This window comes from Protomyctophum bolini, assembly GCF_963924005.1.
Source record: "Protomyctophum bolini genome assembly, chromosome: 22".
Lineage (NCBI taxonomy): Eukaryota > Metazoa > Chordata > Actinopteri > Myctophiformes > Myctophidae > Protomyctophum > Protomyctophum bolini.
The window spans coordinates 5,772,355-5,793,968 of NC_137883.1; the positions used below are offsets into that span (position 1 = coordinate 5,772,355).

At 41.6% G+C, this 21,614-nt stretch overlaps 1 protein-coding gene across 4 annotated transcripts in view; it reads left to right on the forward strand.

Annotated features, from left to right (window-relative positions):
* hook3 (hook microtubule-tethering protein 3) overlaps positions 1-21,614 on the forward strand; it is a 41,960-nt gene that overhangs the window by 13,062 nt on the left and 7,284 nt on the right. For 2 of the 4 annotated variants that reach the window (XM_080756520.1, XM_080756519.1), the window contains exons 4-18: positions 639-689; positions 1,680-1,812; positions 2,247-2,314; positions 3,118-3,180; positions 4,626-4,709; positions 5,346-5,408; positions 7,926-8,089; positions 9,557-9,697; positions 9,867-9,954; positions 12,119-12,232; positions 12,404-12,514; positions 12,738-12,828; positions 13,707-13,779; positions 17,625-17,765; positions 18,440-18,527. In XM_080756520.1, coding sequence (XP_080612646.1) covers positions 639-689; positions 1,680-1,812; positions 2,247-2,314; positions 3,118-3,180; positions 4,626-4,709; positions 5,346-5,408; positions 7,926-8,089; positions 9,557-9,697; positions 9,867-9,954; positions 12,119-12,232; positions 12,404-12,514; positions 12,738-12,828; positions 13,707-13,779; positions 17,625-17,765; positions 18,440-18,527 — 1,473 coding nt within the window. The remainder of the gene's footprint in view (positions 1-638; positions 690-1,679; positions 1,813-2,246; positions 2,315-3,117; positions 3,181-4,625; positions 4,710-5,345; positions 5,409-7,925; positions 8,090-9,556; positions 9,698-9,866; positions 9,955-12,118; positions 12,233-12,403; positions 12,515-12,737; positions 12,829-13,706; positions 13,780-17,624; positions 17,766-18,439; positions 18,528-21,614) is intronic. The other 2 variants (XM_080756522.1, XM_080756521.1) reach the window with 1 other exon arrangement.

The window sequence follows — 21,614 nt, forward strand, 5'->3', positions numbered from 1 at the left end:
ACAGTTGAAATTGATTATTTATTGTGTTTAGAAATGGGTGGTGTTGGTAACATAGACTGTAAAAAATATGGACAAAGCGTTCCCCGGGTCTAACATGAACGTAAAATGAAGCCTGTCAGTCCTGACAGCAACTGTCAGCAACGGAAGTCGCCATCTTTCTAGATCCGTTTTGGTCCAGCTGGCCATTGGCTGGCCCAGACAACGAGGCGGGACTTCCCCCCTTCTTCTCCGTTGGTTTTTATTTTGACTCGAGTGGGAGGGGAATCCCTATCATAGACTGTAACGGTAGCCACGCCCCTCAGAACATACGCGACGTTATGGTCATTTTTTAAATTAATGGGACCATAATTTTCCAAAAAGAATATTATGACATTAGAAATGAGACTTTAAACTAGTGACTGGAAGAAGAAAGTATTCATGACCATGTTTATTAAGGTAATACAGTCTAGGTGAAGTTGGGCCCAAATACATGGACTTCTATGGGGCTATGGGTTTTTCTGGGTCCAATGACAGCGCCACAACAGGCCATTATATGAACTTTCATTTCCTTAGTGGCTTCACAAAATATCTGTCTGACTGCCCCCCTTGGTTGGTAATAATACATTGTCCTGAATAACCCATCTCTCTCCTAATTTCAGATCAGCAATCTAAAGAAAGTTTTGAAAGGTATTTTAGACTATAACCAAGAGGTAAGAATTAACTGTTCTATTCATTTAGACATTTTAGTAGGTATCAGCTTGCACATGACAGCGTTGTTGTCAAGTTGCTGGTGTTTTTATTCCTGTACTTATTATGTACTTATCTTATTAATGTTACATTTTCACGACTCTGTTGCAAGTCAAGGGCTTTGCAGCGGCCTAGTCTAGAGCGTCGCAGTCCCGCCCCCTACCAGGGCCCAGGCAATGATATCCCGTTCATTTTCCCCATAGACTTTTCAAGAAGTATTTATTTAAAGACCTTTTAAGCCTCGTACAAAGCCAACTCGAGTTGGCCCAAAAAAATTGGGCCGAACAAAGAATTAGAAAGAAAAAGAAAACGGCAGGTTACAACACTTTTTTTGTTGTTTTTCTTCTTTGTAATTATTTGTTTGGTCCAAAATATTGTGTTTATTGTCATGATTTGTCATGACTAGAGTTGGCTTTGTCTGCCGTGTAACCGTCTTTAAATAAATACTTTTTGAAATGTCTATGGGAAAAATGCAGTGGGAATCATTTCCTGGGCCTGGCGTCGTCATGAAAGGGGGCGGGACTGCGACGCTCTATAGTATTTGCTTTGAACCTTTAACAAAAACCTTGGTTTGCATCCATTATTGACTTGGACAAAATTTACTTTAATCACAGTCCTTTATGCTCTTGTGTCGTACTCTTGCGTCACCCCACCATCAACCATCCCCACATAAACTAAACCATACTTTATAATGGAAAAGCATTGTGTTTGAAGCTTTTATGACCATCTAAATAGCTAAATGAATGTCCTTATTAGGTTATATTCTTTTCTTCTTACCATACTCAATTCCTCCCGTATTCAAAAACACACCGCAAGACTTTGTGAAAAGAAACATGTCTTATATAACCAAATGGTACATTTGTATGGTAAAGTTGCTGCAACATATACTCATTGTGCAAGCTGCGATGCACCATATCAATAACGACATGCATTGTCCCGCTTACTTTGTGTAGGTCCTAGGCCAGCAGATAAATGACTTCACACTGCCAGACGTTAATCTTATTGGGGAACACTCGGACGCAGCAGAGCTCGGCAGGATGCTACAACTCATACTCGGCTGTGCCGTCAACTGCGAACAGAAACAAGGTGTGTGTCTGTATGTGGTAGTGTAGGGCAGGGGTGGGAAACGTTGTTGCCGTAAAGTTCTTCTCTCATGGCATATCTTTTCAATTGGGCGTCCGTGGGACAATTGGTGTCAACTTGGGGGTATACCTTGACATGAAAAAGTTTGGGGAAACACTGCCCTAGAGTATGACAGAGGACAATTTCACCATAAATTAAGATCTCTTCGATTCGATTATTGTGCCCTCCCTAATCCGTGCACATAATATGTTGGATCAGAAGTTCTGATCCAACATAATGTGCACAGATTAGGGAGGGCACAATAATTACAAAAAAAAATCTATCAATTGGTCTGATTCTGTTGTTGTTCTGTTTGTAACTAAATACTGGCCTGTAACACAACACTGCCTTATTTATTCACTGGTCATTTGTCTCTTTTTTTGTTTTTGTTGCTCCAGAGTACATCCAGACCATAATGATGATGGAGGAATCGGTGCAACATGTCGTCATGACAGCCATCCAAGAGGCATGCCAATAGTTGCAGATCTGACTTGTATTTGCATATACTTTTTAGGGCTACTTTTACATGGGGGTGCATAGTGTTCCATTATTTATATATATATATATGATATCTTAAATCCCAGAACTTTTCAACATCTCCGGTTTCGGATATAGGACAGGAGGACTAGAGTGTTCTAATAATTAAAAAAAGCATAATTAATAATAACAATGAGTGACTCCACCAATTAACGTGACCGGGGTTTAAACTAGGCCCCCTCCTGTTTTCCCTCTACACAATAGCTTCACTGAAATTCTTGCTGAATGTTCACCCACAGGGATGCTAGGGCTCATGTGGTTTTAAGTATTTCTCGAGTTATAGACAAAATTAGGTTGCGTAACTTCTTGCAGTCTGTAAAACCCCATAACGACTTGGCTTTTCGAGCTAAAAAATGCAGTCCAACTAGTCCAACGTTGAAGCACTCCGCCCTACCGGTCAGAGCTGGGCCTGCAGGCGGGCCCCTGCATTTATCACGAGGAAACCCCGTGCAGCTGGGGTTTAACATTGAGCACTTCCGCATTTTGGACACCAGATTTTGGTGTCCAAAATTGTCCAAATGTTGGCGTTCCATCAGGGGTAGTTAGGGGGTTCTATCGCCTTAGCCACTGTCGCCCCTCATGTTGTTAGATTACCGTAGTTTTTCTATTCTATCAACCTATTGCTTTGGATGATGAGAAAACTGGTTATAACACCCTCCATATTCAATATTGAGTGCACTCTGGCAAAGAAACATTTTAGAAACTATTTTCTGTGTTTTTTTCCCCCCCTAGCTGATGAGTAAAGAAACTCCAGTCACAGGAACAAATGAATCATATGTGGATCTGGACAGACAGGTATATGTATATAAAATTCATAAAATGTGCATTTTCTTACAATATAGAACTATAATGCCAAATGTCCATCTCTAGTTTCCCCATTGTCCGTATATTACTGACACTTGTGTTAGGGTTAGGCTGATCACAGCTAAACAGCTGAAATATGACCCTAAAGGTGTTTGCATACGGGTGTGTTTTTTTCCCGGACCGGCGTTGATTTGATACATTTTCCGCAGCTGTCTAGTGGGGTGTTGGCTTAGCCTTAGAGTATATATGAATAGAGAAGGCACCCAGAGGAAACCCTGAGGTCGAAATGGACATAGTGGCCGAATGAAGGTATTGCAGCCTGGGCCCCAAACACATGAACGCGCTGGTCCGTTGACTATCATTGTACAGTGTACACGTTCACGACAGACGACGCTCGTGCGCGTTCAACGGAAGCGCGCTCATGTGTTTGGGGCCACTCACCATTGCAATCCGTCCCAGAATGCACTCTGTTCCTACCAGGAAGGAGGAGTGAAATCGCCTCATGTGCTTTTGAGCAACTTATAATGCAAGTGGATGGAAGGAGAACTCGGGTGTCTTCTCTATTCATATATACTCTTAAGGGTGTTGGTGACAGGCTGATATCTAGTGATGGCCTACTACTTTCGGATCCGCAAATCACAGCAAAGAAACGCACGCCGTGTGCAACCACCTTAATTTAAAGGGATCCCTGGCTAATGAGACAAATATGCCTTAAAACATTATACCTGCCCTCTCTACAACTAAAATAAAAATAAAAACACCATAAATAAACAATCTTTCACTCAAAAGGAACGGCTCCTGTCACAAGTTGATGATGTCATAATAATGGTCTAGCTAGCCCAAGCCCCCAGCCAGGCTGGTCCAGTGTTGAAGCTGCGAGACGTAGTGGTGAGAGCTGGTACTGCAGGCGGGCCCCCTGAATTTACGACGAGGAAACCCAATGTAGCTGCCTGGGGTTGTAACATTGAGCGCTCGTTTGCACTTCCGCATTTAAATGAATGGTCTACCTCCGCATTTAAATGAATGGTCTACTTCCGCATTTAAATGAATGGTCTACTTCCGCATTTAAATGAATGGTCTACTTCCGCATTTAAATGAATGGTCTACTTCCGCATTTAAATGAATGGTCTACTTCCGCATTTAAATGCGGAAGTAGACCGTTCTTCCGGACATATGACATCATCAACTTGCGGCGGGAGCAGTTCCGGTTGAGTAAAAGATTCCCTATTTATGAAAGGAAAAAAAAAAATATTTTTTTAGTGTAAATATGTTTTACCGTTGGGGAAACAGAGCTTGGTCACCCATTCTGCATGCAATAGTAGGTAGTTAGTACATAATAATGTTAACCCGCCTTGTGTTCATGCGTTGATTCCTGCAGTGCAAACCAATTTCCTGCAAAGGGACAATAAAGCTAACCTTGAACCTTGTGTTCTCAGCTAAAGAAGACCGCGGAGGAGCTCAGTGAGGCTCTGTCCACAAAGGACGAGATCTCTCAGAGATGCCGTGAGCTAGATATGCAGGTTGGTACTGGTGTGTTACAGACGAGATGATCCCGTAGGTCTGTTTATTTGTTGTTTGTTAGATGTTGTTAATGTAAAATTTGAAACCGTGACTCGTTTCGAAACCTTAATCTAGATTTAATCTTAATCTTAATCTTTCCTTAGTGAAACGATACGTTATTTTGAACCTGCGGTCGGGTAGGAACGCTGGTTGACGAGAGGTGTTTCCGGAAGCTCGGAAGCAAAGAAATAACTGCGATTTTTTTTTTTTGCGGTTGGTTCACCTTAAGTTGAAAAAACCCCAAAAAAGCTTTCCTAATGCAGAAAACTCTAGCATTGTCGCATACAGTTCGCTCTTAACTAATTATTGGTAATTGGTTTGATCTACGAAGTCAGTTCTCTCTCTGACGGAGCCCGACCGATGTATCCGTTTGGCTGTTAACTTCTGCCACTATTTGACTCTTATCGGTGTCTGCTATAATTCAGCCCATGCGTGCCCAAATGTCAAGCATTTCCAAGCCGATGCCCCCGTTTAGGTGAAAATGGCCCAAAATGTCCAGATTCCCGAGCCAAACCTATATGGCATCGGTCGGGGCTCTAATCTCTCTAATGCTCTGACTGATTCTTTCAATACTGTGTGTGTGCCTTGCTTTGAAGGCCCTCCACGTCCAAGACGAACGAGATAGACTGAGGTTAGAGTTTAATGAACTAGAAGAAAGGGTAAATCTTTTTTTTTTTTCTTCTTTTTCTTTGTTTCCTTTCCATCTGTCGTGTGTGGCGTGTTTTATTGAGCCCCTGGATCTTTTGCACTTTTTGCTTGCAACAGCATCCCTTTTCTGGACTCCAGACTCCCCCCTCTCCCAAACTGTGTGTGTGTGTGCGTGCGTGTGCACGCTTGTCGTCACCACATACACATGCACATGGTGTGTGGACAGCCACCCCCCCCCCCCAGCACCAGCAGTACTGTGTGTGTGTGTGTGTGTGTGTGTGTGTGTGTGTGTGTGTGTGTGTGTGTGTGTGTGTGTGTGGCGTGACGTCTCGGAGGTTCTCAACCTTTCCAGGCCATTTGAGCTGGGGACCCAGCTCCTCCCACCTTGACATGATCTCAGGTCAAAATGGGTTAGCGCCTTTTTAATGAGATCCCGCACCGCCAACGGCGCCTTTAACGTGTTAATTAGCGGCTCTATTTAATGATAAAACTATAAAGGTTGGCTTGCTTACCGCTAATCAAAGCTCCCCTCCCCCTTCAGCCTCAATGCATTGGAAAAAGAGCAAGGTGGGGTGGCTGAGGCCTTTCCAGGCCTTTTTAAGAGTATTCCATTTCAAATCGCGCCGGAGAAATAAAAGCGACTGTTTAGTGGCGCGAGAACCACTGCTTTAACTAATAACGTCCTGCCTTGTTAACCCTGGTGTGTTTCACAATGGCTTCCCATTGGCAGCAGTATGACAGGAAGGGGAGGAGCTTGGCTTTTGGACTCAGGAAGTAGCCACCAGAAAAGCTGCATATTTGCTGCAGACAGACAGGACAGAAGGAGAGTTATTTATATATTTCCCGGGATTTTGGGAAAAAAAAAAAAAAAAACTTGAGGACCTTTCTGCCATCTTGTGAATGGCGTTGCGGTTTGTCAATGGACCAGGAGAAGAATCAAGCACACATGTACAAAGTATTTCAAATATTATTTTCAAACATTCTCTAAAAGGCTTTTGGTAGGGAACTAAACTGTCAGCAGCTGAGAAACACGACTCTTTATTCTTGAATGCTCAAGGCTTCACTGCCCCAAAGAGATTCTATATAAAGAGGCGACACTCTCATTAAACCCCATAGTAACAACCAGCGCCCAGTGCCTCCGCCATATTGGTGTGATGACGCAACTTCCGGTTGCTCTAAAAAACATGGGTGCGTTCGCAAATGCTCACCGGGAGCTCACTCTCGTATTAGTTTGCATTGCAAAGTGCGCTCTTTCCGAACGCTTCCAAAAAGAGTCTTTGAAGTCATTCTATTCCACTTCTAAGATTATCCTCTCCCGCCGCCATCTTGGTGTGATGACGTCAAAGCGCTACCGATGCGCCATCTAGTGGTGATTCCAAATATTTGAGAGTGTCGCCTCTTTATATAGAATCTCTTTGACTGCCCGTTGGACCCGTAGAGATCCCATGCTTATTTTGTTTTTAAATACCCAGATGCGAGGCCTTTTAAACACATTACCAATCCTATCTATTATTGTTTTGCACATTCTCCTTCTGAGAAGATGACTTCAGATAAACCTAGTAGCTTTCATAAAGATTATACATTGTACATTATACATCAGCTATACATTCCAGACTGTTTTAAAGGGATATATTAAAAGGAGGTTCATCTTTTTATTCAGGACTAAGAAACCGTTTGGCAAATTGCTGTATTCTGCACATCTTATTGATCATTCATTGCTACAGTGTTTACATGGTTTTTTTTTTGGTCATCTCTTGTGCGCCAGTCACCAAGATAATAATGATTGTGCAAATCTCCAGAGATGTTGTTCAACAATTGGGAGGAAATAATAAATACTATTGAAAGGAGTTGGTAATCATACATTTTTAACACGTGCTAAACTCAAACTTCTCATGGTTTGGGTTATTGTACATTTAACATATCACTGTTTATCAAAAACAAGAAGAAGCTGCTCATGCTTTGCTTTTGTGTGAAAGTTTGACATTCTGCCCATCGTGTTAAAAAAGGCCACGTCAAACCGCATGTAGCCCTGTCGGCTATGTCAAGAGTTTGTTGGTTTGCTTTGTTGGAAGTGTGATGATGTGTCTTTGTTTGGTTATACGCACTTGGATTACACTGCGATTGATTGTGAACTAATTGGAGTTAAAAGGTTTTTTTTTTTTTTTTTTTTTTAAACTACATGGAAGATTAAAGTCACCTCCTAATACACATTTTTCTTCTTCCATGTCTCCCCTTTGTTCAATCACATCCCTCCTCCCTCCTTCGGCGTGTCCTCCTGTACTCTGTCCTACAACCATGTCTCCATGCCACACTTTCTCTCCCTTTCTGCCCCCTCTTCTTCCCTCTCTTCTCCATTTTTGGCTTTATTTCCTTCTCTCCCGAACGCTTTTCACAACCTGCTGCACACCCCATCATTCCATTCCTCTTCTCCTCTCTGCCCCCCCATCCTTTATTCCCCCGCCCGCCCGTTCTTTCTTCCTTTCCTTTCTTGTCTTGGCTATACCGTTTGACCTTCCGCTCGTCTATAGGTGGCAGCGCTTCAGGAGGAAAAGGGCAGTTTGCTATGCGAGAACCAGATCCTCATGGAAAGACTCAACCAGTCTGACTCGATAGAAGATGTCAATAGCCCGGCTGGACGCAGACACCTCCAGCTTCAGACACAACTTGAGCAGCTACAGGAAGAGACTTTCAGGTGAGGGGGGGGGGGGGTGTGTGGAAAGGTGGACTGGAATGAATGATTTGGTATTGATGAGTGACGATTCATAACCCATAACCCATTCTGACCTGAGATCAGATTCATACGAGGTTTCCACTGGACACACACTGGTCTGATTAACCCATTCTGACCTGAGAACAGATTCTAAAAATGTCAGTCGTTCTTCGATTTTTTTTCAAAAATAGCGGACCTACAAGCTCGTAGCGCGACACTCGGTGGCGCGCTATGAGCTTGTAGATCTGCTGAATTCGAGCAAGGGGCTAAATATGTATTTTTTTTACAAAAAAAATGTAATGGCGATTTATTTTTGTATTATTTACTATAGTCCTACTAGACCCCAAGAAATTACATCTGGCCACAAAAGATCACGGGATCTATTGAATACGACAAAAAGTATAAGCCTTCCCCCAGTAGGCTACCTTCACATTCAATAGATCCTGTGATCTTCTGTGGCCAGATGTAATTTCCTGCCGTTTATTAGGACTATAGTAAACCATAAAAAAAAAAGAAATCACCATAAAATGGTGTAATAAAAATACATATTTAGCCCCATGCTCGAATGCCCCCGCCCCCCTTGTCAAAAACAGCTAAAATCCCTGAAACGAAAGAAAGCAGCAGATGAAAAAAGATTAACACTCATCTTTTACTTACAACTAAAGTTGTCCTTTTAATGTGAATTATCATTTCACGAATAAACCAATCTATCCAGAGAATGACAATATCTCCCCGTATTCACCTATAGCTACACACTGAAAGGGTTGAGAGCCCGCCTGGGAAGTGGAAGGTCTCGGGTTCGATTTCCCCGGCCCGGGCAATGTGTCTATCTGCCCCCCCACCCCCCGAGCAACCCCCCCCCCCCCCCCCCCCCCGCAATAACATAACTATACAAGTTTGTCCCACTAACGTGATATCTGAGGCCATGGAAAGCTAGAAGCACCGTTCACATTCCTGTAACACGTCAATGATTCACACCCTCATTGCAATTTGTATGCTTTAATAATCGTGCATGTATGCCCTAGAATGCCTAGATATAGATATAGTTGTCATGTGTTAAAGAAATCTGTCTGTGAGCACTTATAACATAGTTGAAAACAACAATAATGAGACGGACACAATTCAGAGTTTCAGAGTATTGGAATAAAATGTATTCGAATACGGAGACAGTAGTGAAGCGTTACAATGGAACACCGTACTGACTCGACACATCTCAGTCAGGCTTCAGCTTAAATACATTATTCCCCCCCCCCCCCCCCCCCCAGGGGTAGGTGGGTCTTAACACATGACATCAGAAGACCCCTCCAGACCACACATGTCACAGGTCACAGAAAACAGCTTCTCATGGCTTGGTTTATGATGTCCTTAAATGTACAAGCATTCCACATTTCCTTGACACATGGTTCCTGTTTTTTAGTTTGAAAACTGACGTTTGGTGTTTTCCTCCAGGCTGGAGGCAGCTAAGGATGACTACCGCATCCGTTGCGAGGAACTGGACAAAGAGCTTGTAGAGGTCCGGTCTCAGAATGAAGAGCTCACATCGTTGGCTGAAGAAGCACAGTCCCTCAAAGATGAGATGGACGTCCTAAGGTTTGATACATTGCCGAGTCCTATAGATATACAAACTCTGGTTATCTCCAATGCAAATATTAGTGTCACACAGAGACCAGATCAGACCAGTTTGAACAATTGTTGGTTTCGGAAGGCAGATGAAGAGCCCTACGGGTTTATAAACCTGTGTGTTGTCCCCTTCATTCAGGCATTCATCAGACAAAGTGTCAAAGCTGGAAGGCATGGTGGAATACTATAAGAAAAAATTAGAGGACCTGGGAATTCTTCGGAAGCAGGTACACACATACACACACCGATTGTTTGTGCCTACCTTGTTATGTGTAACACTGGACAGGTACAGTAACTTTAATAAAACACTGGGCAATATATTGAAATGATATCGACAATGTGATATGAGAAATATTTGGATAACGTGGTACTGTTACTTTAATCACTTAAGGCCTATATGTTGTTAGCTTATAGATCGACTATTTGTGAAAATCAAGAAACGTACATACATTTTTAGACTATCCTCACAATATGATATTGTCGTCTGGTTGTGGATATCAAAGTATTTGGGCCATAAATATGGTGATATTTGATCGCCCACACATTCTAACCCATTCTGGGCGGGAACCCCTTTTGGTGTTGGCATTATGTTATGCTTTAGCTATTGAAAAATAGCAGATCTACAAGCTCATAGCTTGTTGGTCTGCTATTTTTGAAAAATCGAAGAACGACTGACATAGAAACATAGCTTTTTCAGCAAACTGTCAGGATGTAGAAGATATTTTTAGAATCTGATCTCAGGTCAGAATGGGCTAAACATATATTCCACATATTCGCCAAATTTTGCCCTCGTGCAGCACTCTTTGTTCAGAGGGTTTCAGCAGTATTGTTGCTAGGAGAACCCTGTGGAAACCTTTGTCAGCGTCCAGTCAGCTGTTTGACAACCATGAAAGCATAGACAAGCGTCTGGATTGCTGAAAACAACCTTGGCTCGTAAAAGATTCATACGACATTCTTTTTGTCTGCAAACTGGCATTCTTTCTGATACTGTAGTTTGTCATTTCCTATGGCAATGGTTAAACGCACAAATGCTCACAAAGGCTGGGATGTTCAGGACAGCAGTGAAATTGTTTACAGCATCAAAAAAAAGAACGGTTGAAGAAAATAAATGTTCCAGATAGGTCAGAGAACACACATAGCAGAATGTTGGAATCCGTGTAATTGTAATTAAAATATATTGGCTACAGCCAACATGCACTAAAAGAAGCAGTGCTATGAACACAAACAAGGCTTAATTGGTATAGCAGCTGCACAATCGCATTTCAAGTTTGGTGCTCTTTCTCTATATCAAGAGTTAAAAACATTCACTTTGAAAGAATATATATTCAAAGATTTGCGCCACATTTTTACGATTTTTCAAAAATAGCAGACCTATACAAGCTCGTAGTGCGCCACTCGGTGGCGCGCTATGAGCTTGTAGATCTGCTATTTTTCAATAGCTAAATTATAACATAATGTTTAAAACACCAAAAGGGGTAAAAAATCGCAAAAACTCAAGTAAATTAGTTTTGAGTCCACACACTACAACTATAACAACAATGACTGACATCGGGGCACGATTTGATGAATGATGGAAAAAGCGACGGCCAATCAAATTCCATCTGAATTCACGCTTCAGTTTGTTCTGTTCAACACTGTCTCATCATGTTTATAGAACGTTATTGTTTAATCAGTATGGTTGGATACTGACATTGTTAAAGTTATCTCTTTATAGTTATTATTCTTGGTTTGAACGACCGTTTGAACGACCCTTTACCCATTCAGGATGGGAACCCCTTTGTTTTAAGCATTATGTTATACTTTAGCTATTGAAAAACAGCAGATCTACAAGCTCATAGCTCACTTGATCTGCTATTATTGAAAAGTTGTGAACATTTTGCACAAATCCTTTCATATATTCTTTCAGAGCGAACGTTTTTAACTCAAATCTTTGCTTCTGGGGGGGGGGGGGGGGGGGGTGTCCCTGGAACAACATATTTTCAGATGGTGGCCAATTTCATATAGCTTTTGGGGTCCTTGACATGAAAAACTTTGAGAACGACTGACATAGAAACATAGTTTTTTTTCTCCCTTCAGAATACTGTCATGATTTAGAAGACATTTTGTAGAATCTGGTCTCGGGTCTAAATGGTTTAACCCATTTTGGGCGGGAACCCCTTTTGGTGTTAGCATTATGTTATGCTTTAGCTATTGAAAAATAGCAGATCTACAAGCTCATAGCGCGCCACCGAGTGGCGCGCTACGAGCTTGTAGGTCTGCTGTTTTAGAAAAATCGAAGAAACACTGACATGGAAACATAGCTTTTTCAGAAAACTGTCAGGATGTAGAAGATTTTTTTTTTTTTAATCTGATCTCGTGGCTAAATGGGTTAAATGTCCGATCTTGTTCCAGGTAAAGCTCCTGGAAGAAAAGAACAATGTGTACATGGAAAACACAGTTAGTCTGGAGGAGGAGCTACGTAAAGCTAACGCCGCCAAGGGACAGCTGGAGACTTACAAGCGACAGGTAGTCTACTCATAAACACCGACTGTCACCAAGCGGTTGTTTGGTGGCTGTCGAAAACATCATGAGCACGCACGCACGCACACACACACACGCTCACACACAACACGCTCACTCACACACTCATGTTAACGTGTCCAGTCCTGCTCAACCTGTCCTTTCTCCCTTCCACAGGTTGTTGAACTTCAAAACAAGCTGTCGGAAGAGTCTAAAAAGGCAGACAAGATGGAGTTTGAGTACAAACGTGTCAAAGAGAAAGTGGACTCTCTGCAAAAAGAAAAAGATGTAAACTTTACTCTCATTCATTAATTTGTAGATTCATGTGCAACTCACTCTTCAGTTGAAAAGTTGAACAATTAAAGAATATATACAAGTTTATAACATGATGCATCCCGGTGCGAGGTGGGCAGGGAGAAAAAAAAACCAAAACATTTATGGTCTTTTATAATGGATTAATAATGATTAGTTAACTGTTGGAACCCTAATCGTAGTGTCTCTGTATTCGTAGCGTATGAGGACCGAGAGAGACTCTCTGAAGGAGACCATCGAGGAGCTCCATTGTGTTCAGGCCCAGGAAGGACTCGGAGGTCTAACCTCAGGTATAACATTGACCCATTTAGACCCCGAGTTAAAAACATTCACTTTGAAAGAGTATATATATATATATTCAAAGATTTGCGCCACATTTTTTAAGATCTTTCAAAAATAGCAGACACAAGCTCGTATAGCGTGCCACTCGGTGGCGCGCTGCTATGAGCTTGTAGATCTGCTATTTTTCCCAATAGCTAAATTATAACATAATGTTTAAAACACCAAAAGGGGCTAATGTGCCGTCATGGAACTGAGATTGTGCTGTTGATGCTCATAAATGATTCCATCTCAGAATTTGGAGGTTAAATTACTCGCACACCAAATCATTACAAGATATGTCATTAGGTCAATACGTGCCTTAAAATGCAAGCAAGCTGCTTTTTGAATCGACGCCAGGGAATTGTCCAAGGGACGTAGCTTTATTTTGTGGCTCAGTCGGAACGACCAACTTAATAACGGTCTAGGTAAAGCCTCAGGCTTGTTCTCTTGTTCTCTCCACCTGTTGTCTCTTGTTTAATTAACATATATCCGATGAACTGGTTTGCCATTGAGTAGAGTTAAATGAATTACCGTAGAACTGATGTGCTCGCGAGTGCATTGAAAGAAAAGACAAAACGGTGTTGGATTGTTGTTGTTGGTGGACTGAATATGACTGATGGCCGTTGTTTCTAATTATAACCAAAATGCCAGCAGAGTGATTCATCCGGGTCGGCTCACCTGTTGATATCTGACGCAGCCAGTGGAAATGTATATTATCAGTGAAAACATTAGACTAGTTTGTCCCTGGGGTGAAAAACACGTGTCAGCATTCCGATCGAAATATCTGTCTTATCTGCCCTGCACATTATGTTTCCCTTCCAATGCCAACTGTCTCTTATTTGACCAGGTATTTTCCCAATGGTTGGTGGTACCGAGGGCTCTGACTCCCTGGCTGCTGAGATCACCACTCCTGAGATTCGGTATGAACTTTAATCTGTTGACTTCATTAAAAAAAAAACTGAGGGAGCGGTCGCGGCTGATCCCAATTTTTGCTTGATTCTTCCCAAATGTCATTCTTTCCTCAAGCAACCTATTAATAAAAAGGTTGCTTTTCAGCATCACAAAGTGCATAACAAAATGCTCTTCTTCAGAAACAGAACGACAAGGATCAAAGCTGAAAGCTATGAGGCTGTACGCGTGTCTTTTATTCATACGGATAGGAATGAAAATGAGAGATAAAGTCTAGATCAGCAGATCAGCCGCACATGCGAGTGATAAACAGACGTACACAGTCTATAATGCACATTCTGTTCCTCCTGTAGCCCATGATTTCAAATTACAATGTCAGCTGTGAATAGACGATCACATGCATTGACGTATTGGTCCTGTGAGGTCGGTTTACGAAACCTTGAGTTGTTTTCAAAGTTTTCTGCTTGACCATAACGCAAGTGATTAGACGGCATGTTCTCACCAGACTGTTGCTGCTGCAGTATAACTGTGCACACTGTGTCAGGCTCACAGGCTGTATAACTCCTCATTCCGAAAGCTTCCAGGCCTCTCCCTGTTTTTTTTTTCTCTGCCTCCACTTGTGCTACAAAGTCAGCTGAGAATTCTGGCAAGCGTGCCGAGTGTGTGTGTGTGTGTGTGTGTGTGTGTGTGTGTGTGTGTGTGTGTCATGTGTGCATGTGGGTTATGTAACAGTCAGACTCCAGATGCTTGAGTTGCATCAGCCGAGCCGTAGCTTTCCAGAGGTAGCTGTTTTTTTTTCTACTGGTGTCGCAGCACAGCAGAATATCTTAACCCATTCTGACCTGAGATCAGATTCATACGAGGTTTCCACTGGACACACACTGGTCTGATGAACCCATTCTGACCTGAGATCAGATTCTAAAAATGTCAGTCGTTCTTCGAATTTTTCAAAAATAGCAGACCTACAAGCTCGTATCGCGCCACTCGGTGGCGCGATATGAGCTTGTAGATCTGCTATTTTTCAATAGCTAAAGCATAACATGATGCCAACACCAAAATGGGTGCCCGGTCAGAATGGGTTAAGACATTCCATGAGTGCATACTATAGGCCTACAGTAGTGTCCGTGCACTATTGAAACCTGCACAGTGAAGTTGTAACTTAGTGGGAACCCTCTAACCTTCAAGAAGGCTTAAAGTAGAACATTCTTCCCATTCACTTCGGCAAGCGCAGCGACATACGGCCTAACTTATAGAAGACTCGGGGCTCCATTCTCGTCACCGCTAAACCCCTTATCCCTAAACTTCTTTGCCTTTTTTTTTTTTTTTTTTTTACTATTTTGCAAAACATTTTTGAATAGTTAAAATGGCCAGTCTACAAGCTCACAAAGTGTCAATGTAGATTGGCTAGTTGAACTATTCAAAAATGTTTTTCAAAATAGTAAAAAAGGCAAATAAGTTTAGGGATAAGGGGTTTAGCGGTGTCTTTCTTAGGTTTGTGTTAAGTTGAGGCCTACACAAGCTCAGCCTGTTTTTATTTTATTTTATTAAGCTTAAGCAGTTACAGGATATGGGAAAAATACATGCTATACTGTAGTTAGCAACAGAGAGTACTAACTGTATGTCTGGAAAAAGTTACATTAGTTGGTGAGCCCCACCCTTAACACATTCTGTACAAAACACGTCTGGAAACGTCATAAGGATCAGAAACGAGTAATACCTTAGACGTCTGTGGACGTCCTAGCGACGTCCAAACGACGCGGGCGAGATAATAATATTCAGAATTATTCCTTTTTTTTTTTTTGGCATTTCGCTTTTCGCTTGCCGTATGCTAACGCTCTGTGCAAATATTAGCTTGTCATTGACTCCCATGTTAGCGCGGCGGAAAGAATGACTCGTATCTCCTCATCCAGGGCGCTCTCCGTGGTGATGAATGGATCGATATGCTGGCGCTGCATTTCTGCTCCTCATCCGTCTCTCCCGCAAAATATGAACGCTTTTTGGAGTTTATATAAATATATTAAGATGATCGGGGATTATGAGCTCACTTTGTCAAGTCAATTTTTTTAAGAAAGTATTTCCGGTTCATGGCTTTCAGAGTAAAAGCGATCAGACTACTCTGGCACTATAGCGGCCTTTATTTTGATGCACGTTGGCGTACTCAATGTGTTAACGGGAGAGCACTGAACACAACAATGGAAACTCTTGGTGTCTTTTCTAATTATGTTAGAAAAGTTATGTTGGTTATATCTACACGCATACTGTACATCTGCAGTCATTTCTAGACTCAATATTTCACATTGTGGAATATATATATTTAACCCATTCTGACCTGAGATCAGATTCATACGAGGTTTCCACTGTGGACACACACTGGTCTGATTAACCCATTCTGACCTGAGATCAGATTCTAAAAAATGTCAGTCGTTCTTCGATTTTTCAAAAATAGCAGACCTACAAGCTCGTAGCGCGCCACTCGGTGGCGCGCTATGAGCTTGTAGATCTGCTATTTTTCAATAGCTAAAGCATAACATGATGCTGGAACACCAAAATGGGTTCCCGGTCAGAATGGGTTAAGAATGTACACTCTCTTGACTTTGTCTTCAAACATTCTCGATGTAAAGTGCACTTTAATTTTTTTGCATTTACACTGAACACCACAGAACTATTCTAGTATTAATAATATGTGATGTACTGTGTATCTTTGCCTTGTTCTTCTACTGTACATTGTGTCTAGTACAAAGTATATAGGAAACTTTTGAAGCGTAACCACTTAAACCATATGTAGCCTACACTTAGTTGGTCTATAGTTGGTCCGCTCCTTTGGTGTGTAGAGGGATAGCCACTCTATGCTTACACACATTGTGAGCTTGTAAATCTGTGATTCTTGTAGAATGTTCACCCCACAATTGGGACTCCTATAGGGTTCAAGTAGTTACTGGCCTACCGGCATGTGCAAAATGCCGCAGCTCGCTTGGTCTTCAACCAGCCAAAATTCTCACATGTCTTCCCCCCCCTGTTCCGCTCCCTCCACTGGCTCCCGGTCGCTGCCCGCACAGAATACAAAACTCTGATGCTGGCATTCAAAGCAACCAAAGGTATGGCTCCCCCATATCTTGCAAGTATTATTGAACCCTACAAACCCTCCCGCGCACTCAGATCAGCCAACGCAGGGAAGCTGGAAGTACCCTCACTAAAAACGCCGGGACAACGCTCCACACGTCCCAAACTCTTCTCCCTTCTGGCTCCAAAACTGTGGAATGCACTTCCCATTGCAGTCAGAACTGCAGCATCACTCCCAATCTTCCGCCGTAGTCTGAAAACCCACCTTTTCAGACTCCATCATGGCCCATAGCACTTACCCTACCCCCTTAGATAGCATTTCTGTAGACTTGGATAGTATTTGATACAGACTTATAGCATGTTATTTAGACGGCACTATAATTGCATTGTATGTAGTCATAGCACGTCATAGTACATATGTATAGCATAGTATAGTATATATGTATAGTTTCATTATATAGATATTCCACTGTTACGTTCTTAGCTTACACATGTTTCATGATGAATGCTTTTCATGTGATGTATTCCCATGCTTTTTTGTTCTTGCTTAATGTAAGTCGCTCTGGATTAAGAGCGTCTGCTAAATGCCTAAATTGTAAAATGAAGTCTTGGACGAATATCATTCCATGGTGGTGGATCCAATGTCTTTTGTAATGCTGAACGGAACTGTTATCATTTTCAGATTTAGAAATGAATGCACGATTTGCTTATGAAACCCTACTAGGGGGTGGACGTTAAAGCACTGTGCCAATCCAGATGAAATGCAACCGTGTGACTGTCCTCTTCTTCATTTCAGAGAGCATTTGATCCGTCTTCAGCATGAGAACAAGATGTTGAAGCTAGCTCAGGAGGGATCCGACAATGAAAAGATTGCTCTGCTCCAGAGTCTATTGGAAGATGCCAACCGCAGGAAGAATGAACTGGAGACAGAGAATAGGTCTGAATTATCGCACACACGCACACACACACACGCACACACACACACACACACACACACACACACACACACACACACACACTGTCATGACAGATTCTCCACTTAGGCACGATTTTCAGTCAAACATCGTTCATTTATTTTGAGAAACGTGGCTTGTAAGTGTACATTAGCCTAATGGCTCCCACGGGCAACTTCAGTCGTTGCAAAATGTTTGTTCGTATGGAAGCCTACGGGAATGTTACCCTAATAAACTATGTGTTGCCTCGTGACACATTTCTTATGTGTTTACTGTAGTCGTTAGTTTCATGTATTGTTCAATACAACATGATGTACATATTGTATGTTGATCGATATGACACTACTATAGATTAGAACAGGGGTTCTCAACCCGTGGTTTTTTTTTGCAACTGAATGGCTGGGAAATGGAAATGAAGAGTTTACATAGTACATGGTGCATGCATAAACTTTCCTTAATGATTATATCTGGTTTCAGTATTCATTTATGATATATTTTCTCTATTAAGTTATTTTTGCAGTCAGTTTGTATTGGTGGTGGGGAGGGGGGGCGGTGGCGGTGTGGGGGCCTTTATCCGAATAGGATCATTTCCAGCTACAGAACTTTTTTTTTCCTCCAGTCTGTTTAGCCGGTATTCTATTTGTTTTGTTTTTAATAGGTTAATAAACCAACGTGTGATGGAGGGACAGAGCCAGGTAGAGGAGCTACAGAAAAGCCTTCAAGAGGAGGGAACCAAATCAGAAGACGTGAGTAGTCTGGCTCACTATATGTGCGCTTTACGGTTTGCCTGTGTTGTTTTCGTCGACTACCTTTTTTCACTGAGGAAAACTAAATGGAAACTAAGCTATGGTGAGTAAAACTATGACTAAATATACTGTCGATTTTGTCAACAAATAAAAACTAGACCTACAATGTTAGGAAGGGACTCTAGTGGACAAGAGATCCAGTATAAGTCATTTTACACTTGGTTGCATGCTGAAAATACACGTTGTGAGCATGTAGAAGTGTAAATATGCCATTTTGACGGCATCAAGACCCGCCAAAATACATTTTAGTCGACTCAATCAACTGTAGATTTAGATCGACAAAAGTCTTATGATATTTAGTCGACTAAACACTAAAATGTGACTAAAACTAAATGAAAATGTTTCAAGAGACTGACTAAAAAACTAAAATAGAAATGTGCTGCCAAAAACAACACTGCGGTTTACTTTGTGTGCATGTTTGGTATAGGTTTATCATGTACCATGGGTCATCCCACCCGGTCACCACCTGCTGCAACTTATGCCCTCAGGGGGGCGCTATAAGGTCATCAATGCAATGACGAACAGACTGAAAAATAGTTTTTGACCCCAGAGCAGTCATAGCTTTAAACACTGACACTTGAACTCTGACACTTGACACTTTATGGACTAAAGGGACTTGTCTTACTGTGCAATATGTCTTAATGTATTTTTATTTTTTTGTCATATAGAGTAGTATAAGTATTATGTATTTTCGTTTTAAATGCACTTGAGCTGGATTGCAAATCAATTCCGTTGTCTTGTACAATGACAATAAAGATATTCTGATTTTGGATCAGAATGAGTATTTTGGTACAGCGGTGCGCATGATTAAGCCTCTCTGACCTACTAATATTAAAGACTACATTCAATATTAATAGCCGTTACTGAGCAAAATTAAAATAGTTCATGCCTAGACCCAAGACCCAAGTCTTTCTCAGAACCATTGTGCCATGGAAAAGCTCTATTTAAAGGAGACGTCCATGCTAGAAGGCTTTCTTACCTTTATTTGTAGTTGTTGCGTCCCCACCAAAGAGGTCCAGGTGTTATTTTGTGCAAAAGTGCATAATTGGCCATTTCCCCTAATATTAGCCCTCTATGGGGGTTGGGTGTTTTGTGCTAATTCGCTTATTTAAATAATCTAAATAAGTAGTAAAGTGTGGCACTGGATACTATTTACATTATGAAGAGAGGGTATATACAACATTTTTTTTTTTTTTTGAGCAATGGAAATAATATTAGCACAACACCCCAATGCCCCATTCAATGCAATTCAATTCATTGAGGGCTTATGGTAGGGGAAATAGCCAATAATGCACTTTTGCACAAAATATCACCTGGACCTCTTTGGTGGGGGACGTAACAACTAAAAATAAAGGTAAGAAAGCCTTCTAGTATGGAATTCTCCTTTAATACAAGACAGTGGTGTTAAACAAAAGAAACCTAGTGGACAGTAGGGCCTTACTTTGACTTTCTTTACTTACTATAACGTTCCTATTCTAGATGCCTGTTTGTTGTGAGATGTCTTGACTAACTCATTCTGACACTAACCCTAACACCCATGTCATGTCATCCATGTTGTGGTTTTCTTCTTCCGTGTGCATGGGTATTTGTGTTATGTCACTTATGTGTGTTTCTAGCCTTGGAAAGGTAGTTGTTTTCTTATGATGGCTACAAGGCCTTGTTTGTTGAAGACTTCCCGGGGATTGGGTGGCCTCAAATCAACGATGACATTGCCAGGAAGTAGCCATATTTGTCACGGCATCACCATGGGTGCGTCCCCCAAACCGTCAAAAAAGAAAATTTTCCTTCTCCCTTACCTGTGCTCTACCACCTTTTTTCTGTGACCTTGAGAATTATGTTTATGCCACCATGACACCCGCTGGTTAAATAGTGGAAGGTTAGTACTTAAAGCCTCTACTGTAGTTTAATTTCATGGTGGTCTGTCTCCTAAATTACTGTACTATTTGGCATATGTGTGGCCACAATCACCTGATAGAAGTTTGTAAACTTTACACATTTTTTATTAAGTTATGAGACACAGCTTGTGGTGAAAATATGCTTGCAATTTTCAAAGTATGTTTTGCTATCAACCTACTTTTAAGCGACATCTACTGTCTATAATTTGTCCAACTACTATGTAGTAGGTGTGTGGGTGTGTGTGTGTGGTTTATGCATGCTCATCGCCGTTTCCAACCAGCTGCTATTTGTCTTTGCTGCATGACCAACCTACCTAAAACACTAAAGAAATCTTTGTTTTTCTGCGGGTGTCTGGTTTCATATCTGCCATAAATATATAGAAACCAATCTATTTGTTTGAGTTTTGTTTAGTTAAAATATCTCAATACAGTTTTTGGCCCGCTGTACTTAACATACTTTATATTGTGTTGATTGATATTCAAAACTTTTGAATGGTTTGGCCAGGACATTTAGAAAGGTGTTCCTTCTCTAAGCACTCGGATTTACACTGTACTCCATGTAGTGTCATGGACAAATATGTACGGTCGTTCAATACTTCTTATTAAATGAGTTTGAGGCCCTTTTTGATTAATTATTTGCTTAGCCTTATTTTGCACAGAAAGGCAGGGGAGACACCCAATGAGTCTAATGCTATCTACTCAAACAAAACATACAGGATTGACATTCTGACAAGTCTGCGTTTCTTTACATTTAGCACCCCCCCCTAGCCTCATATATCGGCCTAAAGTAAATGTAGGTGGTGACCCCCTATCTGCCTCCCCTATGGAGATTATTTATACACCTTAACCCATTCTGACCTGAGATCAGATTCATACGAGGTTTCCACTGGACACACACTGGTCTGATTAACCCATTCTGACCTGAGATCAGATTCTAAAAATGTCAGTCGTTCTTCGATTTTTCAAAAATAGCAGACCTACAAGCTCGTAGCGCGCCACTCGGTGAAAATGCTGCCAAGCTGGTGAAAATGAATGAATAAGTTGTCACATGAAACCAAAACAAGCAATCCCTTTGCAATCACGGTCATGGGAGGAGAGTTTTGAGGACGATTAGCTTGGGAACCGCCGGAAG